Consider the following 16,951-nt stretch of genomic DNA (forward strand, 5'->3'; position numbering starts at 1 on the left):
GAAAAATATAGTAAAACACACTTGTCAGCCTACAGACTAAAGGTGTTTTTGAATAGGGGAATCGATGGTCCAGAGTACATTGAAACATGGAATTATAACCAGCGGCCTGATGAAAGATTTAGCAGTGTTTGTGAGAGACAGTTGTAATAATGTTGAGGTGGTGTGTGTGTGTGTGTGAGAGAGAGAGATTTCTGCTAGAAGAGCGATATGTATTCGAGCACTGAACATGGCAACACTAACAATGGCTGCCGCAATTACAGCTCATCACTATTGAACTCCAAATAGGAACAAATAAACAGCCTGAAAGCCCATGAAAACTTCAGAGCAATTGTACAGTAATGGAATATTTTCTTCACGGATGACTGACCATAGTCTACTGAAGATTCTTCATTAAATGGAAGAAGAACAGGAGATATTACTGTACCTCAAGATAAAAAACTCCTTAAAACTGCAGCATGTATGTCTCAGGTCAATAAATTTTTATATCCTTACAGAAAAGTGTGTTTTGTGTGTGTCCACTTGCAAATTCTTCTTCGGTTTTTTTTATCATTCATTTGTATCATTATCATCTATCGATTTAATTGATTTCACATCAGTGCTAAATGGACCAGTGTTATGTTGTCCATTTCATCTTTAAAGTAACATTTCACAGGAAGATGGGGGGGTTGGTTCTGTGAATTGCCAAGAATTTGTTTTGGTCTAATCACTGACAATATGCTGTTCATCCATTAGCACATTCCATTTTGATTGTTCCAGGTGTTCCATGTGATGTTGCTCTGCAACTCAATTACAGACATGTGAATTGTGACAAACTCTAGAAGACACACATCTCTCAGAATAGAGAAGGAAATGTCAGGCCACCCACACTAATAATCCTGAAACACATATTTTATAATATTTTAATACTTTTATATTGTAACATTTAATCACAGTAATGGCTTGTCAGCAACTGATGACATGTAACTGTACAATATGTTTAAGCGCTGGAGAGCTGCAGAGTTGCTCTTTGCTGCTGACGGTGATAGATACAAACAAGTACTGATTTGTCTTATTGATTTTGTAGCTCTGTGTATGGTGCCTCCTTGCTCAAATTTCAGATACACAATCATTAAACACATTTTAACACTTGGCGGAGATGAACACATCCATCTGTGCAACAAGGTAAGATAAATGCCACGATACATTGGTCTGATGCTTCCTGCCAAGTTTAAGGACTGCAGCCACGTCAGCATCTTGCTGTTCATTTTGTCCAACAAAATCCAGAGAAGTCAGGAATTCCTCTGCGCTAACGAGAGCATTACAAATGGGTTTGGTAATGCATTTCACATTACCACTCAGTTTTGTTACATGGTTCAATGATGTGCTCATTCAATTAAATGAGGCATTAAGGAAAGATGCTATTGTGACCACCAGGTGGCGCATTGACTACACTTGCAGTTTTCCCCACAAATTCACTCTTCAGCAGTTCTTGCCAATATCAAAAGGAATGCAAATTTACATGTGCTTCTCAACAATACTGAAATGGTGTCACTTACAACCCATTCCATCTCCTTTTTTAATATGGCATCACTTCCATCCTTGTAATAGCCCACAAGATGTGCCAGTAGACCACTTATTGGGTACAGATGGGGTCAAGGGAAAAAATAGCTAATGATCCATACTGATTATGGAGGGAATAGTTCAACATGTATTTAATAACATGTATTTAATAAAAAAAAACATTATAAAAAGGATTGTGCAAAACATTTTGGTAACAGTATCTGATGAAAGACAATGCAACTGCATATGATACCACAGTAAGTGTGTTTTTACTTGGTCTCCCTCTAATTGCCAGCAATGTTGTTGCAATTTTTAGCTTATCCCTGTTACACTGAAACTTCATTTATCAAGGGAAGTGGCCTTTTCATTTACAAGCGGTACAGTCATGTCAAAAATGACATATTAACATTGATCTGTCCACCTTAAATACATATACCGTTGTATTATTAGAAGCACAAATGCATGATAGTCATTAACTAAGCTGACATACAGATATAACTTCAATCTCTGCTCCCTTAGGTGACAGTGATAATAATTAATAATACAGACACACAAACATGTTCCTGTGCTTAAACAACAGTTTGTGTGGAAGAGTTTGAATTTTTCCAGCCCGTATTTGTAAACATGGGACATGGAAATATTTAAGATGTACATACAAAATGCAGTGGCAAACTGTCTGTTGGAAACAAGAATAACATAGAAGAAATGCATAATCAAACAGTAAAAAAAGATCCCCAGTAGACTAGACTGCTCCCCACAGTCATCCTCGTCTGATGACATCAGTGTAAAGAATGGAGAAGCAGGAGGGCTTTGGCTGGCTGTGGGTCTCCTCAAAGGCCAACGCTGAGCACTCCCAGCTAAGAAAATCAGCCCCACAGCCACACGGCTAACTTAACTGAATGGCTGCTGCGTGTTCCATTAGATGTCTTGCCAGCATGTGCACAAAGCAGATCGAAAGCGTATACACTTGTTTGTAAGAAATGTCTTTTGTCCTGTGCTTTAAGGGACTCTGCTGAAAATGTACCATTCAATGTGCTATTTAGCATGTAAGAGACATTATCCTTTACTGAGAATGCATTCAGTAGCAGTTTTTCTTCACCTAACCCTAACCCTCTAAACTGTCGAAATGACTAGAACTATGGCAGCTCTAAGCTGCTGCAGTGGGTCAGACAGAGGAAGAGGGGTCTTTGTTGTCTCTGTGTGTTTCAGTCTGATCAGTTTTAAGAATCCAAACAGCTAGAACAAAAATGTCTGAGCACAGAGATGTGCTTTTTTGGCATAGTAAGAAATTTTGTGTTGTGGAAATTTCATTGTCAGTAACTCCTCATTACATTTTGGACTGAGCTGTCTTGTTTCAAGTTATGTCAGCAGTTATGTGTCCATGCTAACTCAGCACTGAAAGCATCATTCTCTGTCACAAAGATAACATTATGTGCATATTAAAAAACAAATCTAGATTTTACGTGGAGAACACCCTTAAGCCTCTTATTAGGGGCTGCAAACAAACGATTTGCAGCCCCTAATAAATGTTTCACTGTTTCAGAACTACTGATAACAATGAAATTTTTTAAATCAACAAACACAGTGCATTGGGAAAATGTGGGGATACACTGTCTGCAGCCAATTTATGTATATCAACAATGTCAGTTGCATCCTGTTCAGTTTGCTGCCCTTGTGAAATCATGGCATGTCAGTGAAACAACATTTTTCAGTACATCATGAACCTAGAGGTCACTTTGCAAATGTACCTGTATAGACTAAGATTGCAGAGGACTGCTGTTAAAGTATAATGGAGAGTAGTCCATTAACACTGTAGGGGGCTCCTTGCTCACTGTAAAGAATCAGAGTGATCCCCCCGAGATCCCAAATGGAACAGTCCACTTGTCTCATTACCACCTTCTCACCCTTGTCACATAGAGCACAATACCATGAATTAGATGTGTGGTCAGACAATCACGCTTCCTGAAACAGCATGAGATTTTTTTTTTTGCACTGAGATAGAACAATGAAGTGTAGCCCTTCATAGGACTGAAGGGTACACAGTACAGCACTATTGGACCAGTCCAGTGAGGTCTTTTAAAAGCCTGTTGACTGGTGTTGCACAGCGCTGCAAAGGCTTGAAGAAGATATGTTAGAGAGCACATGGGGCTATGCTTGGCTTTGTGGTGACAAGAATACATCCCAAATGACCCAAGCCTGAGAACACACAGCACCGACAGGGCCGGAGACACAACGTTGCCCCAATGGTGAAGACAGCCTCCGCAGCCAAACAGCAGGACAAAGAAAAAAAAGCTTCCCTTTTCCCCTTGGATGGACATTATAGGACGATTCTCTCCAATCACTTTTCTTGGTGTTGGTCCAATGGAACCAAAGGAATCGAAGAGCACAGGGTCAGTTGTTGCAGCACACCTCTTAACTGCTGCCCTCCTCAGTAGGTCAGTCACAAAGCATGTAGAGAAATTCCACTGCCTTCTCAGAAAATATAATTTTTGACAGCTTGTAATGGAAAGTAAAAGTAAAAAAAAAAAAAAAAAAAAAATAAGAGTGATGGACAAAGGGTGCTAGAGGGCCAGGGTCACTGCCTGTAGTAGGAACCTGTAAGAGACACAGAGAGCAAGAATGAGTCTGCTGTGCTTGCCAACAGCATGGCCTTCTAGATTCAAGTGCACTGACATGCTGTTCAGGGGAGTGCAAATCACTGCTAACTAATGCTGGGATCCAATCCATTTTCCTTCATTGCAGTGGACATCATAGGTGGACCCACATTTCCAGTATGCTCTTTCACAGCATTGGATGGGTATTTGTTGGGTAAAACTGCCCTTGGCTACTAGGCCTTGTGTGGCAGTTGGAGGGATAGACCTTTGTATGTTGCTTCGGGTCTGGAGGAGGAGCGGGCTGAGTAGGGGGAGGCTGGGTAGGCATAGCTGGAGTCCACGTTCTCGTAGTCATGTGTGCGCGGGGATGGCCTGAGAGGCAGAAGGAGGAGAAAACACACAGTCAAGTCCCATACGTCCAGTTTCCTTTCAGTTTTAGCCTGCATGATATTAACACAACACATTCTGCTCTAAGTGTGTCAGCCTGGCAGTTAGCATTACATGGCATACCAGCTCTGTTTTCTATTGGATTTCACCTTGTGTAGTTTCTGTAGCTCTCCGTCTCAGTGGACCTGCTGGGGAATCAACATGGCATGCGCCTCTCTGCGACTCTAAATCTGCTCTGTCACACTGACAGCAGGATTCCTTTCTTCTCTGGAAAAGGTGTTCATTTTCTTTCTTTTTTTTTCCCTTTACACTTTCATAACCTCATTTAAGTATTGACTGAGCTACGCAGCAGCTGACTTCAGCTGGTAACATGGAAGTCATTTAGAGTAATTGCCTCGCCTTGACGTCAAGTGGAGGAAGCCCTGTTGCTTTCAGTTAATTAATATGCGGACATGTTCACAACCAGGCTACATATGGTCCTCTAATTGCAGCTCTGTATTGACATTTAATCGTCAGTGCAACGTGGGGCCTGTATGTGCTGGATGGGCAGGGAACCACGTTCAACATGCCGCGACGTGGCAGGTGGCCTGGCCTCTCATACCTGGAAGGCTTATGGTTCCGAGGCCTCTGGTGGTCAAACTCCTCCCGTGACCTGGGCCGTACCACCTCCTCTGAGGGTGGCTGAAACAGAGCAGCACAGGTACCCTTTGTAAATGTCTCCCCCAGACCCCCCGCGTCAGCATCATATAACTTGGTGGCATTGTGATTGCCACACTGTAAGCTTGACTCTCCACATGTCCATTGTCCCACTGCAATTTCATTATAGGTTTTATTTCATGTTGTGGAATCACTATATCAAAAGTTCCTGGACAGGGATTCTAACAACTGCTTTGACATGGCAGAGCGTTGTACCCATTATAAATCTTGCTGTACATATAGCATACTGACTTAGTGTAGTAACAACTGTCTCCTTTCAAACACATTTTTCACATTAGTAGTCAGGGTCACTTATTTGAGAACAAAATGCAAGCTAGACAACTACTAGGACTCACCTTCCAGTCACCCTCTGGCCTTCTTTTATCCATACACGGCTTCTCACGTTCTCTGGACTTCTTATAAACCTTCCTTTCCTCCTCCATTAGTAACCGAGCGATCTCCTTTCAAAACAGAGCACCCAGTCAACTTCTACACATGCCATGCTTCCCTTCATTTACATGTGCAAACACACCCCGCCATTGGCCCTTGTGACCTGCAAACAAATATTGATCAAAGAGTGCTCACCCTTGAGGTGAGGCAATTATGTTTGTTTAAAGAGCATGAACACTATTAAATACAACTGAATAGACTCTGAGAGGAGTACAGAGTGACAGGGGTAACAGGCCCAGAAGGGAACAAATCTAGGGAACTGAAAGGCAAATGATGAGGTCTGTGACTTGGGGAGGTCTATAGCACAACGCTTTAATTTGGGGAAATGCAGAATGTTCCAGACACAGCGAAGCAGTTTACCTACCTCATCCTGTGCAACCTGAGCAGCTCTCTTATCATTCTTGCTAGCCTGGAAAAAACAACGGGAAATCAAAATCCTTTGTGTCAAAGCTTCCTTCCGTTTGTGTTCTCTCATCTCTTCAGCAAAGTGTTGTTTTAGCAATATGCTGCACAGAGTAAAATTAAGAGCTACAGACAAGAAAAACAGCCGAAGGAAGGGCTCAATTCAGTATGGAATTCACAGCAGCACTAAACGGTTGATTGACCCATCAAGACAAATCTGGAGGTAATGACTGTTTTATAGCTCAGACGTTTCACACTGGCTCAACCCTACCATTTTGTGGGTGGATGCAGCTTTTGACATAACCAGGCTCGAAGTTCACTTGCACTTTGGTAACATTCAAAGTTCAGATATGAACAAGTTTTTCAATACATGCATACTCCACTGACTTCACCACTTGATTTCTGAGAAAACGAACAGTCTGCTAAGGGTTAACTCGGAGTCAACTCAGTAGAAAAAGACACACTGCATGCTTGGCTTCATCTGCTCATGGTGTGACTAAACTCAACTGACCAGATGCATCCTGATACAATGTTATACAACATGGTGACAGATGAGGCTATTTCCAACCAATTGTTTTACAAAAAAGCTGAAAGCCATACAAACATAACACAGGGTCTGTGCATCTGCTGAAAGTACAGATGAAAATTATTACAACGGATAACAGAGAAAGGGCAGAAATTGGTTGTCGATCCTCTCACCTTTAGCTCCTCTTCCTGTAACCTCCTGGCCACTTCCAGGTCTTTCAGCTCCTGGTCCCGCAGGTCCAAGTGAGTCATATCCTGCATTGCCTCCCTCAGGCCATAATCCCCTCGCACCTTCCTCCCTGAAGGGGGCAGCACAGACAAGCAGGCCGATATATAAAAACAACACCAGACGGCTCTTAAAAATGAGCATAGGCACCGAGCTAATGACAGCACAACCTTGAATTACCCACAAAATTCACACACAAAGATGAAAACAAAGCCCACACAAATTTTTAAGGAATGTCGAGATCTAGGCACATGTGATGATCTGAAAGAGGGAAAGAAGGTGCAGAAACGAATTCCAAGATTAGGAGCAAGTCGATTTGTCTTGATTTTAAATTTCAAATGATTTAATTTAGGTGGGAGAATAGGTTTCCACACCAGGATCCACAGAGAGAGGAAGATGAGAGGGATGAAAATGTCCTGGGCCTCGCCCACCACCACCACCACCACCAGCAGCAGCAGCAGGAACAGGAGCAGGAGTAACAACAGCGGCATTGACCTGGAGACAGCCACACATGGGCCGACCGTACCTTGCTCCCTGGAGTGGGAGCGCACTCTTTGGGCCTCCTCATGCGAGTCACGAGGCCCTTTTTTCTCCGCTCGCCTGTGTCCCCCCTGGCTGGAATCCTTGAACACATCGTCGGGCCCCGACTGTGCCCTCTGCCTGCAGCCCAAGTCCTCCAAGTCTTCCCCTGACCAGGCCCTGCTGGGGCCAGGCACCGCGTCTTCCAAACTTCCACCTCGGCTCTTCTCCCGGTCTCTGAGTAGATCTCGGCTCCTGTCCCTGTCTTTACACCCATCCCTGCTTTTGTCTCCGTCCCTGTGTCTGTCTTGGCTTTTGTCTCTGTGTCTGTCTCGGCTTTTGTCTCTGTGTCTGTCTCGGCTTTTGTCTCTGTGTCTCTCTCGGCTTTTGTCCCTGTCCACATATTTCTCTCTGCTCCTCTCCATGTCTCTGTGTCTGTCTCTTTCCTTATCCCATTCTCCATTTCTCTCCTCATCCCTCTGCCATTCTTTCTCCCTCTCCCTCTGCCTGTCTCTCCCCCTCTCCCTGTCCCTCTCCCTCTCTTTGTCACTGTCTCTCTCACGGGTGTGCTGGTGCTGCCCGGCTGGCTGCTCCTTCCTGCGTACCACTCTCTCAGGATCTGGTAAGTCCCGTTCCTTCCTCAGTTCCTGGCTCTCTGTATAAAAGAGGGACTGTGAGCCATGGGCCTCCAATGGCTTATCCCAACTCGTGTCACCCCGCCTCTGCTCCCTAGGCTCACGTTTGGGGTTTTTTCCCACTCTGGGGTCTGAGGGGCTGTCCTCGTGATATTTCCCTCTGCTAGGCTGCAAAGTGTGTTCAGGGTATCTCCTCTGGTCAGTATCTGGGGTTTCATAACTGGGGTATCGGCTCCTGCTGGAGTCAGTGGGGTGGTGTTTAGGGTATCTGTCCCTGCTGGCATCTGTGGGGTAGTGTTTAGGGTATCTTCCCCTGCTGGAGTCCATGGGGTAGTGTTCCGGGTATTGGTCCTCATTGGTGTCCATAATATGGTGTCCCGGGTATCTTCCGTGGCTAGATTCAGGGGACTTGTGTCTTGGATATCTGCTTTTGCTGGAGTCAGAGGAGTAGTGTTTAGGTTGGTTCCACTGAATGGAATCTGTAGGGCTGTGCTGAGGGCATCTGTCCTGCCTGGACTGGGGAGACTCGCACCTGGGGTATCTGCTGCTGCTGGGATCCACTGGGGGTCGGGAGGCTGTGAAGGGGGCGGCGGGAGGGGCAGGATAATAAGGCAATGAGTGGAGAGACAGGTGAGCTTGGCTGGGTTAGTAAACACTAGTTACAGCTACAGTAACAGTGACAACATTCAAAATGAGAGACACAAATCTAACACTAAATGGAACAAGACAAGTGTATCGTATTACTTGCCCTATAGGCTGTAATTGTACAAATCTGATAGTACTGTGTCCTCAAACAGACCTTGCTCTCAGCTGAGAACTGTCTCATTGTGGAACTGTACACATCCTGTCCCCGTACTGTCGCTATACTTGCTGTATGCACTTTTGTAAGTTGCTTTGGATAAAACATGTAGGCTCAGACAAAGATAAAAAAAAACAACTTGCGTAAATGATAAACAAAACAGCAAAGCGAGTCTTGCAAGAAAGCTTTTGGAATCAGCATCTTCTGTCCTACAGGGTGTAAATATCTACTATACGGCCTTTCAAATGTAAACTGCAGTCAACAACCCACGAGAATTTCTTGCGGTAAAAATTCTAACTCGTCTTTCTCCAATGAGGCTCAAAGTGTGCAAAGCTGTGGAATTTTTGGTATTCTGTGGCCGTTATTAAAGGGACATGACCTAAGGTGAAAAGAACATTAGAAATGTTCATGTTACCGAGCAGATTTTAGATTTGTGCCTTTCCCTGACTTTGATGCTATAACAAACAATGCAGTTTCATTCACTAAAAAGTATTCAACACTCAGAATAATTTGATGTGCAGGTTGTTCTCATGATATTCTGAAACAAGTGAGTCATTTCAAAACATTTACTGTGCTAAATTTATTTTGATTTGCATAATGCTGGTTAGATGACACATTCCTTATTTTTCTGTGCTATTCAGGGGATGCACAGTTTCAATGATCTTTTCTGAGTTTGAATCAGTGCAGGGAGAGATCCTGGCTAACAGCCATACAGAATCAGGATGGAAATCTCCACTATTTATATCAGAGGCATCTCCACCTGCTTAGAGCTGAGAGCTAAGACTCTCTTCCTCCATCACTGCCATCACAGCGACACCTCCAAACAGAGGATATTAGTCATCTCCAAACTCAGAATGAATTGTCTTCCCTCTGAATGCAGAAACCTTCTCCCTTCCAACGCTATTTGCAGAGGAGAGTTTGTCTTAACCCAATTTCCATTTTCACTTCTCTGATTAAGAACGATTAGAAGAGCATGCATCCACCCCCGTTTCCTTAGCAGGCAAAATAACTGCCTGAATACAGGATGTGTTGCTTACGAGATAGGGCTTAATAGGAGCCTGACTGCAACCTGTTGATGTAGCTGAAGGAGTTTGTTCACAAAGCGAGGGCCTCCCCTGAGGCCGGATAGCATAAGGGTCTAGTGCCATGTTTCTGTATTTCTACTGTCTTAACCCTTTCGCACACAACTTTTTTTCTGCTATGTAGCACGCGTGTTACATTACATGGTTTGTTATGTTTTAATTAGTGTTATCAAGCTTCTCGTAGTTTTCACCGCCACATTTGCTATATTTTTAATGTTAAACCGCTGTTTCCACAAAGCTAGAATTTTTCCAATCTAGTGTTCTAATCGCACTGGTTTTAGCATACGCGCTAAATGGCTAATCACACCGGTGTGACCATAAGCACGAAAGGGTTAATGCAGGGATAGTCTTCTGGTGAAGCTTGCTGTGTGTAAACACCTCACCAAGGCAAGAGCAACACTTGGGCATGAAATGATTCGCCATCTGTCCCACAACGCATGCAAATGGAGACACATGGCTATTCATGAGAGTCATTCAATACAATGTTACGTATGTGCCAACTGTCAACTGAGATGTGTGACAAAGGCAGAAACATAAGTTTGTGTAACTGCATGCATTCCCTGCACACACACTGTGCACAGATTTGATCAATCCATCCTCTCAAAGAGCAGAAGCACAGAATGGTTACATAATATTGAGCAAGCGATTTGAAGGAATGTAGAGACAGACACACAGAATGAGATGGACAGTTATGTGTGTATGTGTGTTGGGGCGATAAAGGAGCATGTGGCTCATCCAGACTGACTGGGTCTTCAGGAGAGAGTTTCTCTTCTGAAGTACAGCAATAAGATTTGCTTCTTCCTCCAGCCCCCCCCCCCTCTCTCTCCCACTCCCTCTCTCCCTCTATCTCTCTCCTGGCCTATCAGCTCCTTCTCTGTCACACCAGCCTCAGTTCATATGCACACACACCTGCATTACTGCTCTGTGTAAACAATGTTTTATGACATACCTGGAGGCAAGCCTGTCAAAGAATCGATGGAGATGTAGCCATTCTTCATGCTTTATTTATATCAAAAACATGTGAGAGCCTTAAGTACTAATATAAAGCCACTGGTCTTATATTTATCTTTATTCTTAAATTGCCTGGCACTGGGTATGTTCAGTCCCCCAAAAACAATCCATGCCTGAATCAACAAAGTCTATTATGTGAAATGTGAGGGAAAAACTGACCCCAGGTGATGCTGAGACACAGCATTCGATCATTTAACAGCTGCGACACGTATAGGTAAGTCAATTTGACATTTAAATGTTCATCATTGTGCATAAATAATGAAAAGGTCTTGCTAATTCACAAACAATGAAGACAATGGTCAACTTTTGCAGTGCTGCTGTGGTGGAGATTAGGGTTCAAGCATCTAATCATTCCCACTGAAACCCACATCTCTCAACCCATGTTAGTCTGTTATGGCAGAATCAGCACACATCTTAGGTGGTTTCTCTTTAGACAAGCTATGATGCTGTAGGAGTGATGCCTACAGTCCTTTGCACCCTGTGATTATTGTTTGTTTGTTTTTTGGTCTGTAAGTGCGGAAAGAGGTGAGGATTGGGTTAAGGACAGCTCGCCTCAGCCTTTTTCAGATCAGGGGTAAAAGTATTCAGATGGCTGGGGCCCAAAGGAGCCTGCAACCCACACAGAGGGGATTAAAGCCAAATTCATACTTACAGGTGCCGAAAGGCGTGTGGGAGGGGTGTATTTCTATTAGGAACCAGGAAGTAAAACCCAGGCAGGATTGGATCTGGTGAGCAACCTGCTGCACTTTCACTTCAAAGCCCAAAGGCTCCCCAGCCTGCAGCAACTGCAGTACATTCCCCCTAAATAAATACTGGAGAAACCTGATGCAGAGCACATTGGTGCCACCTGCCAAATTTGAGCCAGAATTTATTAGAGGAAAAAACATTCACAAGGCCCTCTGAGGCTCCCTGACACTTTTGCAGAAAGATCGGCAAATATCTTCCTGTGAGAGAGCACTGGCAGAGACAGAAATGAGAAATGACTTTGGTTTGCATGTGCACACATCCTCAAGGTCAGTTATGTGCTTACATCAGTGCTCCTACATCACTACCCCTACCAATTCCCACCCCACTGCATATCATATCCCATCATTCCTCATGGCATCCTCCCTCTCGTACATTTTTCCGCTTCCCGTGGCGACTCACGTGCTTCCACACCCACCTCCTTTCTCCTCATAGTACTCCTCCTCCAGGTTGGCCTCCAGCTGCTTCTGCCGCTTCCTCTCCTCCTTCATCTCCCTCTCCTGCAGCTTTCGTGCTATGGCCTGGAGATGGGAAGTCAAAGGGTAGGGAAGGGGGTCACCATGGTGCAAAAACAGGCTGGACATATTCAATTCGCCAACAGTTTTCAGAACTCACAGTTCACAGAAAACTTTTCCCCATTATGTGGGATCAAAAGAAAATGCATGACACTGATAACTTGGGTCTCACAAAGGTAGGAAAAAATACACCATTAGATTCCAGTAAAGACTTATATAAGTACACAATGCTTTGTATGTATAAGGTACCAAGGAGTTACATTTCAAAAGTGGTAATACACTATAAGGACTGTGTGACATCAATGTCTTTGAAACATCCTAATTACATAACATTACATTATTGGCAATTACACACATTAATCACAAGCATAATGCTCTAGCTATAATGAAAATGCACATGGTTTGCTAAATCACCACTTGTTTTATTTGTGAGCTACTCAAAACTGCAACATTAAAACATAGTGCCTATCTAACATGTCTTATCTTGGTGTAAAACAACAGAAGTGATTCCATCTTTTTCAGCAATTTGCATACCACTGCATACTATCAGTTAGCCATCTACAGCACCAAGTTCGCAGCTCTTTACACGTGTTAATGGATGCCTGTACTCTTTCAAATGATATACTAAACACAACATCTTGACAGTCCATTAGTGATGACATTTGAAAATGTAACACCCCAACAGAAAATGATCTTCCTTCCACAATCTGTATAAAAATTCCACTTTAAACAAACAGCTGACTCAGCCTGAAGAAAGGTGAAAGTGCTTTCAAAGTCCATGACGGGACATTCATCAACAGTTTTGTTCTATATGGTGTAAACAGGTGTCAGGTTTTATGCCAAAAAGAAAAAAAATGAGAAAATGAAAAAGAGAAACAAATGTGGATCAGGGAACCTATGGTGTTCTCTGTAGCTTAAGCAGTGTTTGTCACAGTTAACATTTCACATGTGTATGTTTGTTGGAAAAGCCAGTCAGCACATGAGAGTGAAGCTGGTGCAATGTTTCGCTGTTGCTGTTGGGCCTTACTTCATCGTTCTCCTCCTGCTGCCGTTGCTGCTCAGCCTGCCGGACCAGCTGCTCCTGAATCTCCTGTGCAATCTCATTGTCACTCCGCTCTCTGTGGGGGAGGGAAGGTGACACAGGACAAACTTGACCCAGGAAGTGACCCTCAGGCGGCCACGCCGAGCATTCTGCTGAGGAGATATGTACCGCAGCCCTTAATGCAGGCTGGGAGACTGAGCACAATAAGGCCTCTCCTCAAGGTGCCCACGGCTCTGCTGCCTGTGCAATTCAATCTCAGAAGATACCGTTAGCACTAATTGTTCCTGATGTCTTCAAAGCAAAGCGTGTCGCTAGGTAGGTCTATCACCAGACCCCAGATTTGTTGGCAGAAGATGGGATGGTCAGTAAACACAGATGCCTACAGCTGATATGGCGGAATGTGCTCTGCACCTGGTTTGACAGCTACCTCTGATGGTGCTAAGTTGTGCCTTCTTGACTGTGGAAAGCAGCAGAGAAGGTCGATAAGCCAACAAAAATCCCAGGAACTTCATAAAGACACTTCTGAAGGACATCATTCTGGATCTCCGTCATAAATGCTGCTGCAGTGTGCAGTAATTGACGTCAAGTGAGTCCAAGCTCAGCATGAGCAATGGCACATCATCTGAACAAGAGCTCGCACCTGCTGTGAGCTTTGGCTTTTAACCTATTCATTACTGGCCTTGCCACTGCTTTCCACACTGAATTGCACTGCTGTAAATTATGTCTTCAGGATCACTATGACCACAGGATCACTATGTTCTCTCAGCTTGTTCAATTGTAAAATACATTTGAGTTGTTCTGATGTCAAAGCAATTCAGTATTTCTTAAACTGAGGTCTATATTTGTGGTCATACAATGTCACTATTATCCTCAATAAGACATCTGTTATATTAATGAATATTTACAATGGACTTATTCCTGTGCATCGCGGTGTACGCACAACACATTCAGCCTGTCAACTCTAACTTTTTTTAGCTAATAAAATGTGGGAAATTACCGATTTTAGAACGAAACCTGCATCTGTTTTGAGCTTTTCTGAAGCCTGAGCACTGATTTCATTACCTCTAATGGAGGCATTTCCAGTAATAGCTACAAATGCTGCTTCTGAGAAATAAAAAGCTTACACTAGGGCTGCACGATACAGCCGCCGCGATATGTTGAATAGCTATTTTTAGCGCAATAACAGCTATCCCCGTTTTGTGGTGTTAGGTTTACTCCCGTATTGTTTTCCCTTGTCGTACCTGACGCAGGAGCACACCTCCAGTTTTCCGAGGCCATGTGAAATGCTTCCTGGGGAAAAAACGCCACTCGTATCTATTCAATGATGATATCACAGCAACAGCATTATGCTGCTTCCATATGCTAGATAGAAACATATGGCTACAAAGATAAAGAGTGAAAACATATGCTATATGTTTTTCAAAGCTAATAGGTTAAGTTAACCAACATATAGATACAAGTGATATTTTTCTGCACCGGAAGCATTTCACTGAACTTTGTGTGCTCCCGCATCAGATATGACTAAAGGGATACGGGAATAAACCTAACACCACAAAGCGGGGATAGTTGTTATTGTGCTAAAAATAGCTATTTGATATATCGTGACGGCTATATCGTGCAGCCCTAGCTGACACTGAAATGATGAAAGCGGTCTGTGCAGTATCTTTCTTCTGCTGTATGTGGGGCCTCATTCCCTTTGGTCTGGCCCAGAGCCTGGGATGCTGTGTGCTGTGCAACCACAGGCTGCGGCAGGAGGGAATACGGTGGAGGTCTGCCCAACTATGTGTTGTGCAAGAATGTGTTTGCGGTTCTGCCAGACAGAAACTCTGCAAGTGAAACTGCAAACTGCATGGCTGAGGCTGGTCCAAAACAAAATCTGATCATGGCTCCACGTTTACGTGTGAAAGCACTCCATTGAAAGTGGCTGTAATGCAGTTTGGTACAAGACAAGGGTGATGGCAGGAGTGAACAGGAGTTCCCCAGCAACATTTTATTCCATAGACTAAAGATCAAACATCTGCAACTGCAACTGCAGATGCCTATTATTGTAACATTTAGATCCGTTCCCACAGGGCCATGCAAACAGATTACATTTCTAAACTCCTTTTATACGGGTAGACATTGGCTGAAGCCACTCAGGTTAAGCATTTTACTTAAGACTAGAAATATAAAGCTCCATCTATAACCTATGACCCTCTGTTTCCAAGCCCAATTCCATAAGCACTGCTCGGAAATGGCTGAACTGCCCTTTACATCCTGATCAAACCAGAGCTTGGCAGATTAAAGCCTGGATCCAAACATAGGAAGCTGAGGTAAAAAGCTTAGTATCAAAAACGTTTGTGGTACAGCCTTTGTAAAAAGACTGTAGCAGCAGGATCCTTAGATGATCTTATTGTGCCCTTATATTCACAGGGGAAGGCTCCCAAAATGGCTATAACGTGTAGTTTGGTGCAGTGTTTGGGGTCAAGTGACCTACATGTCCTTGTGTTGCCTCTGGATTTGGGCCTTGGCCCTGAGATCCTCCTCCTCCTGCAGTCGTTTGGCCACCTGCAGATCCTGCTGGACCAGGCGGCTCTTGTGAATGTTGGATGCCAAGTGACTCTCAACTGGAGGTGGCAAAGGCAAAAGAGAAAATACGCTGATCAGACAGGTTGTCTTTCACTGTAGTACCGTCTGGATAGACTAATCCACTGGAAAGGGAAGACACTGACCAACATAACACAGAGGAGACAAATGCAGAGAGGTTCTTTACCTAAAAAGAAGTGTCCTTGGTCTTAAAGTACACTGAAGTGGCACATGCGGCCTCGAGGAGATCACTTATCAAAATGCTAGTGGTGCATGGCTCACAAGCTGACTGACTGTTCACCTCACTCTTGTTCACTGACTCACTAACCATTCAGCCCTTAGAAACCCCATGTACAGTGCAATCAAACATCAGAGTCCACTGACATTATGACTTTCAAGGTATTCCTTGTTCTATATGGAAATTTAAACTAGTCAAATAAACCATTTTTTCTGTTCATAAAGTGCAGTAGCCTGGTAATGATAATAATACTCAAGATATAACTTCATAAGCGGGATTAGCAATTATAGATAATCGAGTTAAACTTTGGCAAGCCAGGGACACCTATGTCAGTGAGTGCAGGACTTCATAAACCCCCAATTATCATCAAATTCAAATTATTATGTTTTACTTTATTTTTTGAGTTCTCATTTGATAACTTTCTTACAGTATTTATGGAAAAATAACCTCATTAAATTTCAGATATATGAGAATACTACTAAAACATTAAGCAATTGTACATACATAACAAACATATAACAACTAACCCAATTTGCATTCAATGAGTTGAAAAACATGTTCATTCATGCTCCTCATTGAAGCACTAAGCCACACTGTGGTCAGTGAACAAAGTGGATGAACTGAATGAGGTAAACCAACAGAAAGAGTGAGATGGCTGTTCGAAATGAAATAAGATCAAGCTGTCCAACACTACAAAACGCACTGACGTGTTTGAAAACGGATAAATGTACTGCATGCCAAGTCTGTAACAAGCAGCAATGTGACTAAAGTTAGAAACATGATACACAGGAACTAATATGAAGAAACATCAGTTATAATACATAGTATAATATTTTAACATATTTATCTTGGTGATCTCAGTGGTAGGTCATGGCGATGAGCAGGGTAACAGAGGGCGGTATGTAAATAAGGGACACTGACACAAGCAGGACATAGCACATTTTGTGGTCAAATCCCTTAAATAACTGTCCCAACTGTACAA

The 16,951-nt window shown here is 43.4% G+C and overlaps 1 protein-coding gene across 2 annotated transcripts in view; it reads right to left on the bottom strand.

Annotated features, from left to right (window-relative positions):
- Nucleotides 1-504: 504 nt before the first annotated feature.
- ccdc50 (coiled-coil domain containing 50) overlaps nt 505-16,951 on the bottom strand; it is a 34,892-nt gene continuing 18,445 nt past the window's right edge. Inside the window, exons 3-11 of one of the 2 annotated variants that reach the window (XM_036521390.1) lie at nt 15,643-15,772; nt 13,152-13,242; nt 12,028-12,130; nt 6,768-6,892; nt 6,031-6,075; nt 5,573-5,677; nt 5,122-5,201; nt 4,399-4,505; nt 505-4,134 (exon numbers count right to left, since the gene is read on the bottom strand). In XM_036521390.1, coding sequence (XP_036377283.1) covers nt 4,115-4,134; nt 4,399-4,505; nt 5,122-5,201; nt 5,573-5,677; nt 6,031-6,075; nt 6,768-6,892; nt 12,028-12,130; nt 13,152-13,242; nt 15,643-15,772 — 806 coding nt within the window. In that variant the 3' untranslated portion in view covers nt 505-4,114. Of the gene's footprint in view, nt 4,135-4,398; nt 4,506-5,121; nt 5,202-5,572; nt 5,678-6,030; nt 6,076-6,767; nt 6,893-7,345; nt 7,801-12,027; nt 12,131-13,151; nt 13,243-15,642; nt 15,773-16,951 lie in introns of those variants that run through there. The other variant, XM_036521391.1, reaches the window with a different exon arrangement.

Source organism: Megalops cyprinoides, chromosome 2 (assembly GCF_013368585.1).
Source record: "Megalops cyprinoides isolate fMegCyp1 chromosome 2, fMegCyp1.pri, whole genome shotgun sequence".
NCBI classification, from domain to species: domain Eukaryota; kingdom Metazoa; phylum Chordata; class Actinopteri; order Elopiformes; family Megalopidae; genus Megalops; species Megalops cyprinoides.